The sequence below is a fragment of the Aethina tumida genome, chromosome 7 (assembly GCF_024364675.1).
Source record: "Aethina tumida isolate Nest 87 chromosome 7, icAetTumi1.1, whole genome shotgun sequence".
Lineage (NCBI taxonomy): Eukaryota > Metazoa > Arthropoda > Insecta > Coleoptera > Nitidulidae > Aethina > Aethina tumida.
Window position 1 is genome coordinate 14,461,787 of NC_065441.1, and position 24,892 is coordinate 14,486,678.

At 26.8% G+C, this 24,892-nt stretch overlaps 2 protein-coding genes across 3 annotated transcripts in view; one reads left to right on the top strand and one right to left on the bottom strand.

Annotated features, from left to right (window-relative positions):
* The window catches only part of LOC109608081 (paired box protein Pax-6), a 30,432-nt gene extending 8,676 nt beyond the window's left edge, over window positions 1-21,756 (bottom strand). For both annotated transcript variants that reach the window (XM_049969583.1, XM_049969584.1), the window contains exons 1-2: window positions 21,343-21,756; window positions 13,064-13,306 (exon numbers count right to left, since the gene is read on the bottom strand). In XM_049969583.1, coding sequence (XP_049825540.1) covers window positions 13,064-13,306; window positions 21,343-21,544 — 445 coding nt within the window. In that variant the 5' untranslated portion in view covers window positions 21,545-21,756. The remainder of the gene's footprint in view (window positions 1-13,063; window positions 13,307-21,342) is intronic.
* LOC109595439 (protein kinase shaggy) overlaps window positions 1-24,892 on the top strand; it is a 143,747-nt gene that overhangs the window by 27,612 nt on the left and 91,243 nt on the right. The gene's annotated exons all lie outside the window — the stretch shown is intronic.

Below are 24,892 nucleotides of genomic sequence, written 5' to 3' on the forward strand. Positions count from 1 at the left end.
TATATTGAATAATGCAATATCAGACAGATGCCCATAAAAATAACGCTAAAAACAACCTGTAAAGTCATTTGTACAGCCTTTTCCAGCTATTAATTTCTTGTTGGGCAACGATAAAACTTGTCGTTGGGCGGGAAAAAATGGGAATATCAAATTTTATGTCTTACACTCTTTAATAAATGTGAACTGGAGCAATGTCGATAAATGTAAATTATTTAAGACAAAAATAATGGAAACTTGCTTATTTTTTAACACGATTGCAAAATTTTTATATATTTTTTTTTTACTCTTTCAAGGAAATGAATCTTTAAAATATTTGACATATGTCGGTAAAAATCAAAAACTATATAATAAATCAAAAATTGTACAATTTTAAGTTCAATATTAAACGAAAAGAAGCTAAATTAATCGGAATTCTTGAAAAAATTTATAATTTTTTAAACTTAAAATTTTTCAGTTTTTAGTTTTAGATTTTTTGAGTTTCATAAATATGTATCAAAAATTTTAAATATTTAAAGAAAATAGAAAATAATTCTAAAATTTTTATATATTTTTTTATTCCTTAAAGGAAAGAAACCATTAAAATGTTTGACAAATGTCTGTGAAAATCAAAAAATTTATAATAAATCAAAATTTGTAAAATTTTAAGATTAAATTTTAAAATTTTTCAAAAAAAAAACCTAAATTAATCAGAATTCCAGAAAAAAATTATGAAATTTTACAGTTTTTAATAGATTTTTTAATATTCATAAATATGTATCAGGCAAAACTAATGGATTTGCCAGAATTCTTGAAAAAATTATAAATTTTTTAAGTTAAAATGTTACAAATTTCAATATATTAAATTTTTTTGATTTTCATAAATATGTATAAAAAATTTTAAGGATCTAAAGAAAAATATTAATAATTTAAGACAAAAATAATGAAATTCTAAAATTTTTATATATTCTTTGAAAGAAACTTTTAAAATGTCTTGTGTCAAAAAGAGAATAATAAATCAAAAATTGTACATTTTTAAATATATTATACAATTTAAATTATTCAGAAAAAAGGTAAAGTAACGTGAATTCTTATAAAAATTATAAAATTAAATAAATTTCAAAACATCCATATTTAAAATTCATCAAAAATATTCAATTCACGTTTATTATTTGTCATCATTTGTGAAATTTGAAAATTCCTACAAAAATTTTGCTTCATTAATTATATCAAAAATATGTATTAAAATTCTGACAGAATATTTTGAAATTAAAAAAATAATTTTAAGGAATATTTAATTAAATATTCAAATTTTTGAGAAAATTTGTATCAGAATTTTACAATAAATAGTATGTCAAAATAATAAATATTTTTTTTAATAATTTTATTTCACATATGTGGTATTTTTGAGAACATAAGAATTCATTAATAATATTCATAAAAATATGAAATTCTGTAAGAAATTTGAAATTTCATATTTTTTGAAAAAATTCTTATCAAAATTTAACAATATTAAGAAAAAAAGATAAATTTCAAAACAAAGTATTCTATTTATTTTATTTGTATAGACAATGATGTAAAGAATAAAGAGAAGGGTAAGAAAGTTTGTAAATTTAAGAAATATATAAATACAAATCAATCTCTAGGGAAAATATGACAAAGATTTGTCTTTTTTGTGGGTAATTAGCATTAGAATTCAACAAAAATATCCTTGAAAAATGAAATTTTGTAATATTCCATATTTTATTAGAGAAACTTTAATTTCCAAAAAAGCCTCAGATCAAATATTCAGCTCGTTATCTCGAATTTACATTGTATAAGTAAGCACAAACAATCCATAAATTAGCAATGTACAAATACTCAGTTACCGTTAAATTGACCAAAAAAAACAGAGGCCATCACCTGCCCCCATTGTTTATATTGTCCGTTTTGTAATGAACTAATAAATCGAAATCGACACATGTCGCTGTCCGCGAGAACCCGAAGGGTACATCCATCGGCGGTCTATCGCTTCCCTCCGACTGCTCTTACGAATTCACGACACACTTGCGCATTCCATTATGTTTTCGTGTGGACCCGGCACGCCAAAAAAACCCGAATCATTAAAGTGATATAAAATTTCGTTTATGGTCATAGTATGTCAACGGGTCCGATTATGGGCCCGAAGCGTCGAGGACAATGAGAAGTAAAGCCCAACACTGATTTGTTCTTGGTTTGCGTGACAATATTTCCACCGGGCCTTAATGAAACTGGAGGATGTTGGCACTTGCGACAGTCTCTAATTGATCTTAATTAAGCGATTAATTTCGATGGATTTTTATTCGAGTACGTTTTTGTCGATGGCCAACCCAGATGTCTGGAACAAATGACTCGTTAAAGAACAACAAATATTGTTTATTTGAGGTGAAGAGTGGAACCGAAGGGTTGGATGATTTTCGCCAGTCACATGGCAACCGAGTCGCGTGGTCCAAACTGGTTGTGGAAGACGAGAGCGCCCTTCAAGGTAAATAAATCAATAAAAAAAGTGTTCAATGATTATGTTTCTTACTCTTCGTGGCACTTCCAGAAGATTGCTCAAATTGCCTTTTAGAAAGGTAACACCCTGGATGTCATAACAATATTATTCATCCGCCAGCATATTTTAGAGTCACATCTAGCCTTTGTGTGCTCTCGAAAATAGCCTTAAACTGTTTAAGCAACAACCACACGCCCAAATTAAACCTCCGCAATTACGCAAACCACCCAAACTCTATTGACTCGAACAATAATCCCAGAAAGCAATTTAATGTGGGGGTCATTTTCGGAAACCGCTCATACGCCCCGGGTCACGTTCCGATGACCGTTTCGACAATTACGGAAAAAAGCTCCGAAAGCACGGTCACATGAATGTTAAGTGTGCGGCTGCGGAGGACGACGGGACATTAAAGAATTGTCCGGGCGTTTTGCGGTGGGTTCGCGTGATAACATGCGACCGGGTAAAAAGCGAACCCACTCTTGTGTAGCCGCAACTTGACGCCCCTGGGCACATTCGGCTACTTGGAAGACTTCATGCAACCGTAATTGCTCTTTTATAATCCTTTAGGAACGTTCGTTACTCAGATCCGCGGGACATTTTCACTATGTTCCTATTATGTTATTATGCGGACCAATTTTTTACAATGCCCATATTCTAATTGCCGGACAAGCATTAGCATATTCATGTGTGTCTCGTTAAAACCTCTTCATAATCCTTATTAGCTACATAAAATCATTGTTTTTGCTCATTAAGTTGCAAACCGGATCAGAGGTGGCAGCATCAGGTACACGCCGACGGTAGGCAATCCACTTTACGTTAACAAGGCTTAAAGTAAATTGTAATGAAATACGTTGAGTGATTAATCCATAATTCAAAGTAGTAAGACGCAGGCAAGTTATTGAGAAAGATGTGTATTATTGTTCGGTTGTTGAGTGGAAGTTATCATGCCCGGAGAGTACCTATTAGTTTACATCCAAGGTTTGTCTAACATGCGATCTACAAAATGGCCGACTGTCTCGAGCATTTAATATCAGTAATAACTGGAATTATCATATCGCATTAGAATGCTATGGGGATTATTTATTTAAGCACGTTTGCCATTTGACTGTACGTCTGTAATTTTCCCCGCCAGTAATTCGATACAGAGGTATTATTTATCGGTCATATTTCACTTCTGACATTCTATTTTAAATGCACAGTAGCGGACTATACGAAAATTGGTGGTGGATAATTGTTAAACCAGTCAGTCGGTTCTAATGTCTATTGTTAGATTGTTAGGGAATCAATTATGAATTGAGATACTGCTTTAGAAACTTATAATTTAATGTATGTACTTTACATACATTTCAAGTTTCATGGTAATTTCATGTCGATAAACTTGTCAATAAATAAACAGCCATACTGATTTAGTCGCCGTTAATTATCTATTTAATTGGGTCGGATTTTCATAAATGTTTCATAACAAAAAGGGATTTACTAAACTGTTACTAACCTATTACATCAAAAATAGAGATAATTAAGAGTAATTAAAGTTTATTAATAACCGGTTTTATTAACATATGTGTATTTAAAATAGACTTCATACTCAACAACTTGAATTTTCAAGACTTAATAATGTTAAAAGTATAAAAATAAGATCTTAAAGTAACAGTTAAAATGACAAAATTAGTTGTTGCCACCAAAGTAAGGAAAAAAGATGCCTTAACACACGACTATTTCAATATTTATTTGACATGTTTGACATGATTTTTTTAATTCGATAAAAAACGTTTCTTAGAAGACTCAAAATGTATCATATATAAAAGGACTTTTAAAAAATATAATTATTTGAAGTTTATTAGATTTGCATTGAGAAACACACGTGTCACAAAATTAATTCAAGAAAATAAAAGTGACAAATTATAAACATAATTGTTGAAATTATCCACGACATCTAAAATACAAATGTTTACAAACTGATTTTTTAAGAATGGAAGAGGATAGAAGTGAATAGTTAAATAGTGGTTGATTCTGGAATTGAAGTTTTGTTCCTTAACTCGAATGTTATAGAAATATTCTTGTAAAGGAAAAAAATTAATGAGATGTCAAATTATCAACTCATTTGATGACATTGTCTTCATCATCATCCAACATACATATGTATTATAATTAGTATTGAAATTTAAAAAGATTCTTTCAGAATGGAAAAGGATAGAAGTTAATAATTAACAAAAGTTTGTTCAGGAACTGAAGTTTTGTTTCTAAATTGGGACTTCTAGACGTTTGTCTACTGTTTGTGATGTCAATCAACTTTAATTGGTAAAAATGTCTTCGATTCCACCAGGAATGTCTTTTTGAGGATTTCCCCCCGCCCTTCATTCCAAATAAATAAAAAAATTGTTTAGAAATAAAAATTTTCTTTAAGCAGTACCTAATTCCTATAGAAGCTTCAAAATTAATCTTTGTTGTCGAAGCCTTCTTGTGGAAGAAAGATTATGAAGGTAATATCAAAATTTTATCTATACCTTACATACTGTATTTGTATTTCTTATTTGTTGTTCAGCAGTCAACTTTTCTTTAAATAGTACCTAATTCCTATAGAAGCTAAAATACATTTTCAAAATTAAACTTCGTTTTTCGAGAAGAAGAATAATACTGAAGAAAGAAATGTTCAGGTTTTATTTTTTTTTTAAACATGATTAATTTTATTGATGAAATCACATGACAACATATAAAAAGGTAAAGGATACTTTAGAATAAGGTTTTGGCCAAAATTCATTTGAGAAATTGATCCTCAATCAAAAAATGAAAATGTGCCATTGTATGATGTAATAACGGAGTTAAAAATAAATTGCTATAGTTTCATTAATTAAAACCTTAAGTAAAAATTTTATGGCCTGACCTTTCGGCAGATTGAACCATTTCGTAGCTAATTTTAAGTAAACAATTGCCTTAGTCAAAAAGTTATCGCAAACATCTAACACGTGTATGGCGTTCCTTTAATGCGGCCGTTTCAAGCTCGTGACTAAAAACCGAAATAATTGACGTTATTAGGTTAAAACGGACATTTTCCTTGATTAATTGAAAAAAACATTTCCTAGAATAAAGTCATTTTGTCGGGGGCAATTTGTCTAGTTAGTATGCATGCTATTCCGCATTTAGAAGCGTATCTCTGTCGTGTTGGAGTCGGCCGTTGCAGTTTGCGTGAGCGAATACCTTCGTTATGTATGAAAATGCGAAACGTATTATAATAACCATTATCTGATTTGTTGTAATTGCAGCCTCGCGATTGTCGAGTGCAATAATTGGTGGATTATTTTAATAATTTTATTTTTATGCTTTCTAAGTGACAACGGGGCATAGGATTCCGGGAATCGCACCGGATTACGAACGGACACACATACACACATGTCGTTGCATTGTTCTCGACTCGGCTGGCAATGAAACAGATGACAAAACATAAATGTCGGAGTCACGACACGATTTTAATAATATCTAAAAAGTATGGCCTTCTGGGCGAGGGGGTGGACTGGGAATGGTGTCGTTTCACGGTTAATGAGTGTGCCGCTCGAACCGGACTATCTGATTGGTCGCGACGCAGGAAAGGACTTGTAATTGCGGTGGGTGCATGTCGGGTAATAATCTATTACCTTGCCGCGAAGGGGGCGAACGCTGCGACGGGGTGCGCAAAACGAATTTCACTTGGGAATTATTTATTGGGTTTATTATGCGGCTTATTGTTTTAGGTACGTGTGAAATTAAAAGGATGCCGATAAAAAAGAGTCTGGTCGTGTGGAAACGTGCCGTAATGTTTCTAAGAAAGCGATGACAATCCAATCTGAAACATTATGGAACTAAGCTTGATTAATCGATAAGTACTTATAAAGCCTTTTTTACTTAAAGACTTCTGCTTATTACTTTTATGTCTCTTGTTTTAGTTTTTTCAACAATTTGTGGCTTTGATGCTGCAAGAAGATAAATTATTTTTGTAATGCAGTCGTTTCTACTAACTTGAAGAAGACTTTTTGATGATTTCATGGAAATGAATACATGAATTCTCGCCCCAGTTGAAGATGTAATATGAAAATCTGGCACCAATATTTTACCTTAAAATCTAATTATTTATTACACCAAAGGACATCTTAACTTCTTTATATTAATATTTAGTAAAAATTGATGAAAGTTGAACTTTTAATTGTGACAAATTAAGTAAGTGTGGAAAAAAGTGAAATTATTTTCACAATTTGCACAAACACAGATCATCAAAATATGTAATGTTATTCTTTGAAAGGTTCCTAAGAACAGATTCCAAATTACTCTTTTAAAATTGAGGTGTGTTATAGAATTGAAGAATTATTCCTACAGTGTGAAGATTAATTTTAGAAATGCCAATTAATTTAAGTAAAGCAAAAAATTAATATATAATTTTTGTCAATATCTTTATTTTGTGTTTGTTATTTTATTATTCAAAATATTCCTTAAGATGTTCTTAATTGGTATGTTCTCAATATGTATTGTTTTGTTATTTTGATATTCAGAATATTCTTTAAGAGGTTAATTGGAAGTTAAATAACACTTTTAAAGCAGAGGTTGGTTCTAAAATTACTTAAGCAAAAAATTAATATATAATTTTTGTCAAGTATTCAAAATATTCTTTAAGAGATTTTTAATTGGAAGTTAAGAAGCACTTTTATAGCAGTTAGTTATGAAATTTAAGTTACTTAAGTAAAGTAAAAAGTTAATAATTTTTTCAATAGTTTTTTTGTTATTTTGTTATTCAAAATATTCTTTAAGAAATTCTTAATTAGAAGTTAAATTGACCTTTGGAAGCAGAGGTCGATCCTAAAATTGAAATTACTTAAGTTAAGCAAAAAATTAATGTATAATTTTTGTCAATAAGTATTTTTTGTTTTTTAGGTATTCAGAATATTTTTTAAGAGCTTCTTAATTGGACTTTTATAGCAGTGGTTGGTACTGAAATTAACGTTACTGAAGTTAAGTAAAATGTAATAAACAATTTTTTTCAATAGATATTTTGTTGTTGTTTGTAATTCAAAATATTCTTTAAGAAACTCTTAAATGGAAGTTAAACTGTACTGAAATTTAAGTTCTTAAGTTAAGCAAAAAATTAATATATAATTTTTGACAATAAGTATTTTTTTATTATTTTGGTATTCAAAATTTTCTTTAAGGCGTTCTTAATTGGAAGTTAAGTTGCACTTTTATAGCAGTAGTTGTTTCTGACATTAAAGTTATTTAAGTTTAAGTAAAAAGTTAATAAACAATTTTTTCAATAGATTTTTTTGTTGTTATGTTACTCAAAATATTCTTTAAGAAATTCTTAAATGGATGTTACATTGTTCTTTTGAAGTAGAGGTCGGTTCTGAAATAGAAGTTACTTAAATTAAGCAAAAAATTAATACATAATTTTTGTCAATAAGTATTTTTTTGTTATTTTGGTATTCAAAATATTCTTTGAGAGATTCTTAATTGAATGTTAACTTGCACTTTTATATCAGTGTTGTTTCTACAATTAAAGTTACTTAAGTTAAATAAGAAGATAATAAATAATTTTTTCAATAGTTTTTTTTTGTTTTGTTATTCAAAATATTCTTTAAGAAATTCTTAAATGGAAGTTAAATTGTACTGTCGAAGTAGAGGTCGGTTCTGAAATTAAAGTTACTTAAGTTAAACAAAATTAATATAGAATTTTTGTTAATAAGTATTTGTTTGTTATTTTGGTATTCAAAATATTCTTTAAGACGTTCTTAATTGGAAGTTAAATTGCACTTTTATAGCAATGGTTGGTTCTGAAATTAAAGACACTTAAGTTAAGTAAAAAGTTAAAAATTAATTTTTTTCAATAGTTCAGGTTTCTAATTGGGAGTTAAATTTCACTTTTAAAGTAAATATATTATTGTTTTATTACTGTGGTATTTACAATATTTTTCAGAAATTCCTAATTCAAACTGAATGAAACTTAAATTACAATTTTAAAATTGAAATCTGTTCTGGAATTCTACATTTTCAATATTAATCTCTACTTTGGAAAAAAAAATGTGTAATGTTTGATTGTCCCGTTTGTCCCGACCCAGAAACCAGACCGCAATATTCTAATACCACCGACGATTAGCAACATTACAAACTGTGTAATCATTGAAAAACGCCTAGTAATTTCGCGATATGACGGACAGGCACTCACACACGTCTATCACTTGTGATGGGCAAAATTGCTCGATCGTTTGGGTTGGTAACTCATGCTCAACTCAATTGTACATAAAGAAAAGACGAGTCCGGCCTCTGTAATTTGTGCAATTCTTAAATTCGTACCACCATTCCAGCTACCACAAGTGCTTATTTAAATGAAACTGAACTTATTGTTGTGAAATTATACATTTCACAGAGAAATGCTGCCTAAACAACAGATGTCAATACGTTCAAGGTTGTTGCCTTTGGAATTGCATGTTGTTTATTGGTAGGCCGAGTATTTTTTTCACGGTGTACAACAGCCAAGTTAATTGTCTTTAATTACCTAATGAACTGCCGATATGTTTTTTTTTCAATGCTGCACACAACATGAACATTCATTTCATTTTTTTGTTGGAAAATAATAATTACAGTGCTTTGACAATGTGGTGTCATTATAGGATTATGGCACAAATGAAAACCAAATTATGTTGAGTTTGTGTGTCAACAGCTATTCAATTATTGGGTTACTTATTATTCTTAATTTTCACAGGAATTGAACCTTGAAAAGCATTGGGTTTGGTCGCTTTTTACAAAAACATTTATTTCACAATGTATCTTCAATGTATTATTGGGAACTTCGTTCCTATCCACGATGATTAGAAGTGAATCTCTAGAAGACTCTAACTTCTAGAAGACTCTAACTCTTACAGGGTTTTTGATTCTTTAAGACAAGACATGTCTTGTGAATTTCAGTTTGCTGCAACTGGTGTTGAAACACTGGCTCTAGTTCTTTCCAAATTCAGAGTACAAATGTTTTGCATTCTCTGCGAGAGTAAAAATGTTTAGACATAAATTGCGATTGTGTTGGGCTGCGCCACAAAGAACGTGGCCGTATTTCACAGTTTATAATAGCAGAACGTGTAATTTCATTGATATTCAACAGCGAACCCATACATTCGTAAAGTACACCGGGACGTAATTACTGACTCGCTGCTTGAATTTTCAGAAGCGCGTTACGCTTTGCTTAAGAACAAACAACGGAAGACCAGATAGATGGATTAAGCCAACATAATGGTATGTTATTACAAATAATATTTCATATTTTGATCAATTCGTGCAATCTAGATGTTTTTAAGCTTCACTGGGTAATCATTCCACTTATTCAGCGTATAAATTATGGCATACCCGGTCTTTATACGGCTTGTGCGTCCGATCGCGGTGGTAGATCTGGGCCCTATTGTTTGCCGGTCCAATATACGGGTGATGATGAGTAGAATTTGCGAAAAAATTAGTATTATTGTGGGAAAAATGGGTAAACAACGTGGAGAAAGCTTTGCAATTTTAATAAAATTGCTATTCTCATTTCTATCATACTGTATTGCCATACAATTTAGGTTTTTTCATTAAATTTTGCAGTTTGGTTGTTTAATGTTTGCACATCTTTAATTATTAGTGCAACAAACATGTTCTTTGTTCAAAAGAAGTCGAAAAGTACATTTCATTCTACTGTTCTAACATATAATTCAGCTTACTGAATTAGATCTTTCTGCTTAAACAAGTGATTCTTTTGGATGTTATCCATTTGAAGAAAGGTAAGACAAAAAAATTAAACTTACCCCAAAATGTATGTATACAAATTTGGCATAGATTATCCAACTTCCAAATATTGAAACGGTTACTCTGACGTCTTAATTTCTTTTGTCTGTAAATCTTCCAAGAGAAGAAAATATTTTTAATATTATTAATAAAAGTTTATCCAGTCATGGATTATTTTATGGTAATTTAATGTAAAATGGAACAGAATTTTATAGTTAAAAATATTCTATTATTAATCTAGTAGTCAGTAATACTAAAAATTCAATTTTACTCACTGAATTAAATATTCTAGGTTAAACAAGTGAATCTGCTTTTGGAAGTTGCCCATCTGAAGAAAAATAATACAAAAACATTGAAGTTGCTTCAAAATTTAAGTATTTGGAACAGATTATTTAACTTCTAAATAATGAAACAGTCACACTGAAATTTTAATCTCTTCTGTTTGTTATCTCTTACGATTATATCAACTTTTGTGTCATGTTTTCTTTAAAAGAAGATAATATTTTTAATATTATTAGTAAAAATGTCAGTAAACTTTATCTAATCATGGATTATTTTATGGTAATTAAATGTAAAATAGAACAGAATTTTATAATTTAAAATATTCTTTTATTCTTCTATTATAGTAGTCCAATATTCCAGAATGTAATTCAATAATACTGAATATTCAGTTTTACTTAATAAAACATTAAACAAGTAAATCTCCTTTTTGTTGCCCATTTGAAAGAATAAAACAAAGAGACTGAAGTTCCAAAACTTAAGTAAACAAATTTGAAACAGATTTTCCATCTTTCAAATATTGAAACAATTACTCCAATATCTTAATCACTTTTGTTTATTATCTCTTACGATTATATTAGTCCCATTTTTTCTATAAGAGAAGAAAATATTTTTAATATTATTAATAAAGATGACAGTAAAATGTATCTTGTTATGGATTATTTTATGGCAATTTAATGTAAAATGTAACTGAATTATATAGCTTAAAATGTTTATCTAGTAGTCTAGTATTTCAGAATTTAATTCAGTAATACTAAATATTCAGTTTTACTTACTAAATTGGAGATATTAGATTAAACAAGTGAAGCTCCTTTTGGAAGTTGCCCATTTGAAAAAGAATACGATAAAATGATTGAAGTTGCTCCAAAACCTATACAAATATATATACAAATTTGACACAGATTATCCAACATCCAAATATTGAAACAATTACACTGATATCTCAATCCCTTTGTTTGTTATCTCTTACGATTATATCAGGTTTCATTAGGTCATTTTTAATACTATTAATAAAGACGCCAGTAGAGTTTATCTAGTCATGGATTTTTTTATGATAAATTAATCTAAAATGGAACAGAATTTTATAATTTAAAATATTCTTTTATTCTTCTAGTAGTCTAATATTTCAGAATTTAATTCTGTAATACTCAATATTCAGATTTACCTAATGAATTGAAGATTCTAGGTTAAACAAGTGAATCTTCTGAAAGTTACCCATTTAAAGAAAAATAAGACAAAGAGAATAAAGTTACTCCAAAACTTCAGTATACAAATTTAGAACAGATTATCCAACTTTCAAATATTGAAATAATTACTCTATCTTAATCCCTTTTGTTTGTTATCTCTTACGATTGTATCAGCTTTTGTGTCATTTTTTCTTTAAGAGAAGAAAATATTTTTAATATTATCAATAAAAATGCCAGTAGAATTTATATAATCATCGATTATTTTTTTATGGCAATTTAATAAAAAATTGAACAGAATTTTATAATTTGAAATATTTTTTTATTCTTTTAGTATCTAGAATTTAATTCAGTAATACTGAATATTCAGTTTTACTTACTGAAGTGGAGATTTTAGGTTAAACAAGTGGATCTCCTTTTGGAAGTTACTCATTTGAAGAAGGGTAAGACAAAAATATTAAAATTGGTACAGATTATCCAATTATCACTTACTGAAACTAGTACTCTGACATCTTACTTACTATTTTATTTGCAATCGCTTATAATTATGCAAAATGATAAATTATTAAAAAACTAAGTGTATAATGTCGTTGCATGAATAAGTACATACGGAGATATATCATCAAGTAACATTAATAAATTATTAACTACATGTGCTAAACAGGCAAAGGGGTTATTTAATTTAAAATGAACTAGTACGATTCTTTGATGACGTATTGTTGTAATTCATAGTTAAAACATATAATCTCGATCTTGTTAAGTCCGTACAATAACTTAATACATGACTGTTGCCACCATCTGCTTTTATGAACCTGGAGGAAATAACTCATCGATCAATAAATCACCGATTGATTAGAATACATAATTGAAGGTTGGCGAGCGTCAGCAAACGCCAACCATCTTCCCTTCGATCGGAAAAAAAATCCCCGAAGATCTTAATCGTCGGCGGTTCCGTGTAATTAAACCCGTTAACAAATCTCCGGATTACTGTTCCCCAATCCCTATCATTTATAAACGAATTACGCATATAAATAACCGCAACCCGTACCGCCGAGCATAAATCGTGGGGGCTTTTCACCAACAATTAATTCGTAATTTATGACGGTTTTTCGCCCCGCTCTCGATAACAATGATTACATATTTTAATGCGAGAGGCAACTGCTCAGTGGTCAGCCCCCAGATCACTATCGATACCATCAGATATATGCTGATTTAAGGCGATCGCTCCAAATCCCGAGGCTGTTAATAATACGCTTCGGGTCGACTTTTATGACGCGCCGACGCTGATTGGATAATTGAAATTTATTCCCGTACCATGCCCACATGCTACTCCTGCACTACTTACCCAATAGTTTGGTGACGGCGCCCTGCTGAGTCAGCATGTGCTGGGCCAGATCGTAGTGTCGCAGACCGAACCTGCTCAGCTCCAGGAAACGTTGCTGCGACACCAGGGAGGACAGCGGATGGCCGGGGGCAGCTCCCGACGCTCCGTACAGCTCACGAAGGGCCGGCCCGAGGGACGGGGGCACGCCGGACGATGTGGCCGACGCCGCCACCGACGGGGACGTTATAGTGGGGGACGAAGCGACTGCAAATAAAAAACACGTTATTTAGAAGGATTAGTTGTGCGGTTCCGAGAAGGAAAAAACTTTGGCGACTGGTTAAAGCTTATGAAAAATGACTCGATTATGAATGATGGACATGCCACGGCGAATAACTGACCCGCATAACTCCGGTTTTTTGCCGTAATCAAGAAACAATTTTCGTTCTTAAAACGCGACGATCGCGTCCGGCATATTAATAGTGTTATTATCCCGAAAACAAAACCCGTTCAATCTACATAAACGGCCTCATAATGTATGGGCTTTTAAAGATCGCAATTACACAGTCGCTTTCTTTCATCAAATAAATTTAAATTAATTAGCGCGACCAGAACAGGGGGGACCATCTGCGAATATTGAAATTTAATGAAATCTGTAACGTCTTGTTTATGTACGTAGAACACATGTCCTCATGTGTTAATTTCGTTGTAACGTAGATTACATCTTTAAAGCAAAGGGAGGAATGCACCTGTTTCTGGCGGCAGGTAGCACGCCCTAGGGGGCACCACCTTCGTACATTATGCAATGGTACCAAGTTAATGAGACCACCCCAACAAAGGATGTACGCTGTTAATTTTCTGTTCGTGATTTCAACGATCTTTCTTTCTATTAGACCTGTTCCTATTGTTGTGGTAATGGTGGTAATGTGATATTTTATTTCCGAAACTACTTTTACTGCTAAACTTTAATGCTTCTGATCTAATCTGTGTTTAGTTAAATATTAACAATAACCAGCATTTTTACTTCATTATCATTATTCCATTATTTTATCAACCAGTTTTATCCATCAAAAGTGGGTTAATTTTCGAAACGCGTTAATGACACTAACCAATTCAATATTAAAGACTTACTTGCGACCAAATCAGATATTATAAATCCCAAGTGAATTAATACTCAATAAGTCATTTCGCAAATGGAAACGGCTGAGTTTTTCTGGTAACAAACTCGCCTGTATCGCATCGAGATAATTAATATTTATACAGTGTACAATACAAAATAAGGCACGTTTCATTAGCTCCGGAACCAGAAAATCATCATAATTAATATCAATTATGAGAAAGGCCGAATCGTTGTGGAAAAAAATCCGTCGACAATTAAAATTACTCGTGCAATTATAAAAACGTCAAGACAAATTGCAGCGCCTTATAAGTATCGATTATTTTATAATTGTTGGAGTTATGGCAACTGGTAATTGCAGGAAAAAATCAATAAAATATATGCATTTAATTGATTATGGGGAATATCATTGCAGGAACGTTGCAGTTTATTAAATTAATCTTGTATGATGGTATTCCAGCTGAAACGTACAAATTGTTAATTGGTTGCATTTAAAATTTAAATTTAATTAAATCTCGTCTAATTCTTTTATGGAAATTGATTTATACTGATAATCACTACAATGCATACAAATTGTGATTTTTGTTTAAGGAAGTGTTTCTTAAAATTTGCAACAAAAACGACACAAAATTATTTAAACGAATTACATAAGTAAAAAAGAAAAATTTTATGTAAATATAAAATTAGAAAACATTATCAGAATTTTAAGATGATAATATATTTTACCTATTTATCAGTTTTTCAAAGAATATTTTGTAGAATATAAATAATGTATAATGATGCCATCTTCAATTTTCCAATTTTTAATTTACTTTAATACTTTTTAATGAAAATATTGAAAAATCTAATAAAAAGGTACTCTTAAATTAAATTAGTAACTACTACTTGTAACTGGTTAATAATTATTAAAAATTACATTCTAAATTTTTTGAACCCTTTAGTTTCTCAAATTGAAATTTTTAAAATACACAAAACATAAAATAATGTTCAAAAAATATTTTTTTTATTTATTTATTTTCTCAAATTAAATATTAAGATAAAAGAAATAAATTACATTTTAAAGTTAAATTTTTATATAGGATTTTTTAAAATATTGATTTATGATAAAGAAGTTGTATTGAATTTTTTAATTTTAATATAGAAATATTGTAAAAAGAAGCAATAATTATATATTACATATAAAAACAATAATTAGTGTAATTTTTATTAAATATTACAAAATAATATATTATAAAACTATTTTTAAACAATTTAGTTGTCCTTGTAATTTATAATTGACATAGAATAATAGAATATAGTTTTATTTTTTCATTGTTTCTGTAGTTTTATAAACAAAGTTTTATAATTTACTAATTATTACTAATTATTAAAACATGTTTACAAAGCACATTTGGTAAAATATAAATCTCATAAAAATGACTAAAATATAAGAATAATGATGTCATCTTCAATTTTCCAGTTTTCAATCCAGTTTAAAATTTGTTAAGTAAAGAAATTAATTAAATATTGAAATAAACTATGAAAAGAAGTACTCTTAAATTAAATTAATTTACTAACTACAATTAATATAAATTGTTAAATTATATTGTAAATTATTATGTATTACATATTAAAAAAAGAATATTTTCCTAAATAATTTTCTAATTTGCTTTGTAATTTATCATTCACATAAAATTATAGAATGTGCTGTCACCTTTTTTCGTTGTTTCTGTGGTTTTATAAACAAAATTTTATATCTAATAAATATTAAAAAGTCTTTACCAAGAATATTTTGTAAATAGACAAATTAATTGAATTTAAATTAAATTGTATAATAAATAAAAAATCTAATAAAAGTACTTACTAACTAGTAATATTTATAATTAATATATTTTTTTATTATATTTTAAATATTTTGTATTTTATAGTTTTTAAATCAAAAATATATTAAATATCAAACAAACTTTTAATAAATGAAATTCTAAAAATATTTTTTTATTTATTAAATTATATTATTTATACATATATAATTATCAAAATTTTCTAGTTTGTATATATATTATTTATTATTGACATAAAATTGTAGAAAATATTGTATTTATTTCTTTGTTTCTGTAGTTTATAGACAAAAAATAATATTAAAACTAAAATATAAAAATAATGATATAGTTTAATAGTTTTTAACTTAAAAATAATATTTTAATTAAATATTTTGTACTTCGTAATTTTTAAAACAAAAATATATTAAATATCGAACAAACTTTTAATAAATAAATTATAATTTTTTTTTTATTTAATAATCTAATTAAATATTAAAAATATCATTAATTTTTTATAAAGAATGCTTTTAAATATTGATTTAGAACAAAATAATATAATATAAAAATATTAAAAAAAAATCTATATTAAATTTTTTTCTAGTTGGTCATTGTAACTTATAATTGACATAAAATTATAAAATGTACTTCGATATTTTTTCGTTGTTTCTGTGGTTATTTAAACAAAATTTTGTAACGTTTATTAAATATAAGTCTTAGTACAAAAAAATAAATATTTTTAAGTTGTCAAATATAGAATATTAACTTAGTTAAAAAAAAATACTAATTAATACAAATATAAAACGTTTATTAATTTATTAAAACAAAAAATAATTATCTTTCAAATACAAATGATATGCATATGCAAAAAAAATAGAGTAAATCGTTATCACATCGATATTAAAAATGGTAAAACTGATCGATATTATCAGTCTTTCACCTGTTTCTAATAACTGGTCACAATGCAATAAAAAGTGTAAGATAATCTTAATATGAAACAAAAACGTCATATCCAGTATCAAGAAATCAATTAACAAATTTTACGATAGAAAAAAGGTAACGCCTGAGTTAATTTATGTAGTCTTTAGAGAAATAATCACAAAATAATGCAAATCCGTCTACAGTTTCCTTAAATGAGTTTATTTATGGCGAAACCATCTAAAATCGTTTGTACACATGAATATTCTAATCGGCGAGATTATGATGATATTTAAAATCAATAAAACCCAAAGCTAGTTCGAAATGGTTCCAGGTCGTAAAACTTATGTTAATTCGACAGCAATTTTTATCGATTTTGGTAAAATTTATTACGGTTTAATTGAGATGTTTTTATAAATATGCAACGGATTTGACGGTCCGAGCGTGTTGATTTGAATTGCAAAAAACCTTTTTTTCCTGGGAATTGTACAGCATTTACAAGAACTATTCCCCAATTATCATTGGCGATTGTTCCGATAGTTCAATTACGCCAAACCGTTTTTCAAAGTGTCGCGCATTTTAAATATATTGCCGCCAACTCGTAATTAATTAGAACGTGTCAACATTGATTAAGAAATTTATTGCTGTTGATATTGGCTTTGCATATTTGTAACTCGAGATATTTTTACGGGTTTGATATTTATTTATCGCGTTTACATTCTTGAGCTTAAACCAAAGAATGTTTTGATTTAAGAATTATACATGTTTAAACATTATGCATAATGTGTATTGGTGTATTATATAATAATCTGAAACCAAAAATAAATTGTTTTAAAATAACATTTTTAATTAATTAAAAATCTTTATAAATAGATACTTTTATTTAATAAAAATTGACACAACATTCATATATTCAAAAAAAGTAACAAAATGGTAAAAAAGAATTATATAAATTTTATATTTCTGATTTGTTCATTAAAAAAAATAATAATTAATATATAACTAGACAAATTTTTGTAATACATGTAATTATACAAAAAATGTATTAATACATACACATAAATGCTTTTAGTTTTTGTTCTATAAATACTTTAGTAGCTTTATATACATAGTTAGAAGATACTTTTAATAATAAATTTTGTATAAACATAAAAAATAGATTCTAAACATGTGTATGTTCATAATTGAAGCAATAAAAATCATGCACAAATATATTTCATGACAATTATCTAATTAACATATGAATTAAACATGTAGAAAACTTTGTTTAAACCTAATTAAGACTATTTATATAATAGAGTTCGTAGAAAACTTGAAAACAGAATTTCTTTTAATTAATTATTTTCAATTGATTTAAAAACACATATAATTTAATAAATAGTAATGATGAAATTAAAGAAATTAATGAACTATATACACCTATACATATTTATTTATACAAATAAATAAATTTTAGAGCAAGAATTTATACAATGCATGTAATCCAATTAAAATATTCTAAATCCTTTTTGTCTTATCTTATTAAGCATGCTCAAATTACAATAATCTGTTAAATCCACTTCCTAACATTTATAATATAAACATAAAAAAGGAACAATTCAATAATTTAGTGCTCAAACATTTAAAATTCAACAGTTAATTATTATTAGAATAAAATTTTTAAATTATCCTCTTTAACGTCAAATAAATAAATAAATAATGTCTGTCACTCTAATGAATTTATTTTTAAATACATTATATACATCGATTAAAACTAAATCGTAATTAATTAAATTATTTAAATTTAATTTTATTCTGTGATTACACAATAAATTTGTATTTCAGGAATAATTTTTTATTGAAATTTTTTTAATTAATTAAAATTTTTATTTTGAATGATTTTTTATTATTCTAGATCAATATTTATAAATCTATGGACTTTTTTTCAAATAAAAAAAGATCAAGATTTACAAAATTATTTAAATATGATTCATATATTTACAAATTAGTTGAATAATCTTTTTTTTCTGCTAAAATATGTAATAAATATATTTTGGAATTATTTTATTTCTAAAACAAGGAAGTATTAAGTAATTTTAACCAAATATCATTAAATATTGTTGTTACTTTTTTATTGTGAATTGTGAAACAAAAAAGAACAAATAAATTAGAATTTACAGAATTGTCTAAATATAATTTATATATTCACAATTTTGTTCAATAATCATTTTTTTTTTTTTTTTTTGACAAAATATGGAACAAGTTTATTTTGGGTTATTATTACTTCTGAAATCAAGGAGTAATAACCAATTTTAACCACATAACATCAAATACTTTTGCTACATTTTTATTTTATTTAAATTGTGAAATGGAAAAAATTAGTCATAATCAGAGTTTTTAAAATATGACAATTTATGTATTCAGTTTAGTTCAACAATCTTTTTTTCTGCTAAAATAGGTTATAAGTGTATTTTTGGATATTACTTAAGTTTGGTTCAATAACCATTTTTTTCTGGTTATAATAAAAAGTAAAGTAAAGTATAATTTTGGATATTATTACTTTTGAAGCAAAGAAGTATTCATTAATTTTAGCCACAAACCATTACATGTTTGTATTATTTTTTAACTTTATAATTTGGAAAGGAAAAAATGTATTCAATTATAACAATAATTATTTTTTTTTTACTGCTAAAATAATTGATAAATATATTTGGGAAATTATTACTTCTGAAGTAAGGAAGTATTCATTAATTTTAACCAAATTCCATTAATTATTTGTATTACTTTTTATATTTTGTTTAAATTTTGAAAAGGAAAAAATAAATTAGAGTTTACAGAATTATTTAAAGATGATTTATATATTCAGTTTAGTTCAATATTCTTTTTTTTTTCTCCTCAGATAGGATATAAGTCAATTTTGGGATATTATTACGTTTGAAGCAAAGAAGTATTCATTAATTTTAACCACACCACATACCATTAAATATTTGTATTACTTTCAATATTTTGTTAAAATTTTGAAAAAGAAAAAATAAATTAGAATTTACAGAATTATTTAAAGATGATTTATATATTCAGTTTAGTTTAATATTCTTTTTTTCTCCTCAGATAGGTTATAAGTCAACTTTGGGATATTATTACTTTTGAAACAAAGAAATATTTATTAATTTTAACCACACCACATACCATTAAATATTTGTATTACTTTTGATATTTTGTTTACATTTTGAACAGGACAAATAAATTAGAATTTACAGAATTATTTAAATATGATTTATATATTCCGTTTAGTTTAATATTCTTTTTTTTTCTGCTCAAATAGGTTATAAATCAATTTTGGGATATTATTACTTTTGAAGCAAAGAAGTATTCATTAATTTTAACATTTTAAACAGGACAAAATAAATTAGAATTTACAGAATTATTTAAATATGATTTATGTATTCAGTTTGTTTGAATAATCTTTTTTTTTCTGCTAAAATAGGTGATATTTTGGGATAATATTACTTCTGAAGCAAGGAAGTATTTAATAATTTTAACCACGTACCATTCAATATTTATATTAAATTTTAATTTCGTTTAAATTTTGAAAAAGAAAAAATAAATTTGATTTTTTTTTTCTGCTAAAATAGATGATAAGTATATTTTGGGATATTAGGAATTCTGAAAAAAGGAGGCATTTATTAATTTTAACCATATACCATTAAATATTTGTATTACATTTTAATTGTGTTCAAATTTTAAAAAGAAGAAAATAAATGGTAATTTACTGAATTATTTAAATACGATTCATATATTCACAATTTAGTTCAATGAGTAATTTGCTTATTTTGATATATTATTACTTCTGAAGCAAGGAAGTATTCATTAATTTTAACCACAAAATAATTAATATTCATGTTTCTTTTTTAATTTGTTTGAATGTTGTAAAAGGAAAAACAAATAAAGATACACACAATTATTTAAATATGATTTATTTATTAACAATTTAGTTTAATAATCATCAAGTTAAAATAGGTAATAAGCGTATTTTGGATATTATTATTTTCATCATTATCATAGAGCTCATTTTTTTTACTTTAATTTGTTAATGACTTTATTTGTTTCATTTTAGACTTCCTAGACTTCACTGGTTGTTGCTTTTTTTAGCACAAAAACATTCAACAATGTTTATTACTCTTAAAAAAAACACTAAATCTTCTATTCACTATTCTAGTTCCTGATATCAGCTTGAATGAGTACAACTAGTTTAATCATATCGACAAATTTAAAAAGTTTGAAATTAATCATGTCATGAGTGTTAAACTTTTCACCAATAATATTTGGAGTTTTAGCAAGTAAAAAGTTACTCATAGAAGAATCTGCAACATGTGCTAATAATGGTAGTATCACCTTCTACTTAAAGAAACTTTAACTACAACAATTTGGTCATTTAAATCTTCATTCCTCTTCAAAAACGGTTTGAAGTTGTGGTAGAAAAACGTGTAACTTACCCGTAGGAGACAAGGGAATAGCAGTGGGAAGGACGCTGGGCGCCGTGTTGGGCGTGGGCAGCCCGACCGAGTCCATCTTCCAGTTGACGATGGCGTTACGGGCGGCGGGCGTCACGGGAACGGGACAGCAGCCGGACAATGCTTGGACACTCGTGAAATCGTTGCCGCCGCTCAGAGTCGCGCTCCCGTTCGAAATTAACATCTTAGGACGAAAGTAACAGGGAGAAAGAGAAAAAAAAAGAGGAAAAACAACCAAAAACGGATCACTAAAGTCTCATCCGTTCATCTGTCCGTCAGCGGGGCAGGCACTTGACACACGGGAACGCAAACGCGACTGCGAATCGAATCGGATTATACAGGGTGGTGCACGCACGCAACGACGATGCACACGGGAACGTTTTACGATGGACTGAAGCTCACGGGTCGCAGCCACGACACTAAATGTGCGACTAGGCTACCTGACAGGTTGGCCGGTGGTAGCCCGGTTATCGAACGGTGGTTGGCTACTTGTGCTTAGTTCGTAGGCAGTCTTGAGTCGCCTTCGCTCTGCCCACTTGAGAGAGATCGATGCCATAGCGTCGGTACTGAGGAAGAAGTGGCTCCTCTACCAGCCGATCGGCGAGTTGAGGGGCACAGGCCGCGGGAATCGCCGCCACTTCATAGATCACGCAGATAATATCGGGACGATTTATTGACGTATTGCCAGCTTCCATGCCGGGATTTTTTTCACCTTTGGGCTCCTCAAACGGACTATTTACATATGCGACCGGCGAAATAATCGATTAAGACCGATCGATTAACATTTATTTATTCTGGTTCGAAATTAAATTCCTTATTCTACTCAAATAACTGGACCTATTATAATTTACTACTTTATTTTATTTTCCAGCCAATAATCAATTATTAACATTCATTTTTATTAAGTAATTAATTTAATGATTAATCTATTGTAACATTTCAAAACTAGTCAAACAGCTGTGAATTCTAAGTAAAAACATATTTCACACCAAAATCAATAATATTCATTTAATGAAAACAGTTTTTACCAACGGTAACATATAAACATAAAAAAATTTCTATATAATTTCTTTTAATATATTAATTAAGTGGATCATTTTTAGTTCAATTAATTTATTTCAGTAAAACGAATTAGATTTTTCAATAATCAATATTTTTATATTCCCACAGATTTTAATTTCATTTAATTTAACCGTTTTTTAATCTAATTTTAATATATAATTTAAAATATAATGAGATGATGTATTTGTTTTATTCATTAATTTAAAATCTTTCAAGAATAATTTAATATTTTAATATTTTATTGGTTTTTTATTATAAATAAATCTAATAAAATAAATAATAAATATTTTACAAAATAATCAAATCAATTTATTATTTATATAATATTTTTTTATTTATTTTATAATTTACATTTAGTACTAATATAATTGATTTCTTTAAAACTTTGTAAAATTTGCTTCGTAGTGGGAATCTTTTACTGTCTCTGTCATACATGATGTCTCTCTCAAAATTCTGTAGGATCAAAGGCTTTCCAATCGATATATTTTATTTATTTTATAAAAAAGTATGTTCCTAATTGACAAATGAAACATATTATTACTTAAATAAAATAAAAAATTGGTGTATTTTAAATTATATTTTATTTTATTAAAAAAAAAAACATTTTTAGATAGAAATAAATTTATGTAAATATAAAATTTAACAAACCATATCTATATCAATATTTCTAAATAATTTTACCTCAGATTTTTTTTAAACTTAATTTGAACAACCAATTTGTATTATTCATAAATTTTAAAAATTTCTTAATTTAATAATTTAATGTATTACTAGTATTATTTTTGTTATAAATTAAACCTATATACAAAATAATCTAAAATTAGTTTTGTGAGAGATATTTTTTATAAAATTTGTAGGAATTTATAATTATTGAATAAATCCTTCATTTTTTTTTTTAATTTACAATTCTTGTTTCTCTTATTTATATAATATTATATAATTGACAATAAAATATAATATGTATATCTATATTTAGCAAGACTAACTTAAAAATTTCATTTTAAATATTTATTTGATAAATTTTTCAAAAAAATGTAATTTTCATTTTAATTGTTTTTCCTAACATAAAAAATTAAACTCAAAAATTCAGTATAGAACTTTTACAATAAAAAACAAATAGTTTTTCATAATGTAATTATGAAATACATAATATTTTTTATTATTATTGTTTATAATTTTAAATTTTATATAATAAAAATTTTACATAATAAAATAAAAAGAAAAGTATTATTATTTTTTCATTAATAGTAATTTAAAAAGGTAGTTTTATAGATTAAAAATATAGATTTATTTTTTTATTTTAATTTAAAATTTAATGATAATAATATAATATTTATATAATTGACAATAAAATATAATATGTATATTTATATTTACCAAGATTATCTCAAAAATACTATTCTAAACATTTATTTTATATTATATATTATACATTTTTAGATAAGTTTTAACAAATAATTTTTTGAGACAATACTTTAACATTTGTGACCAAAATAATTTATAAATATTATCAAAATCGAAAATGTCTATATTATTATTCATTTAAAATTCAAAATATGTAATAAAATATAAAGAGTATTAATATTTTCAATTACTGTTAGTAATTTAAAAAGGTAAATTTCTGTATTAAAAATATAGATTTATATCATAAAATTATTAATTTTTAAATATACAAATTTACCAAAAAATAAAGTTTCATATTTTAATGAATGAATTAATTAATATCCATTAATTAATAATTAATAACAAAATTAACAATTAAGCATTAATTTGTACATATACGAATATTCACAAAAAATAAAAAAATATATATTTTTTTCTCAAATTACATTTCAAATAAATTTAAATTTTATGATATAAACTTTGTGCAATAATATTGTCAATTTAAATAAATTATACTTAACATTTAAGTCAGATTTAAACAAAATGTGGTTATTTATTCACATAAATATTATTTCAGGTTTTTATAAATTTAATATAAATATAACCATATTATTCATGTTGTTCTTGTCTTATTCATTTATTTAAAAGCTTTCATGAATAATTTAATAATTTAATGTCTTAATAGGATTATTTTATTGTAATTTAATTATTTATTGACACAATGACTTAGATTTATTAGTAACTACCGTATATATTCAAAATAATTAAATTAACATAAATAAATAATAATTTTACTTTTAAACAAAAGGTTTGTCTGTTTTATAAATATTTACATTTTTTTAACATATTTTTATTGTTATAATACTGGAATGACTAGAATATTACTTGAAAATATTGCTTTAATAAACAAACTGTAGAAAATATATAAATGGATGAAAAAAAATACACCAAATTTTAAATATCACATTCACCTTTTCTAAAATATCCAATTTACTAATTAACAACGGTTTATATTGAAGCATTTATTTGTATACCACATCCATTTAATTTACAGGTCAATTAACATCCATTGTTAGCCCCCAACACG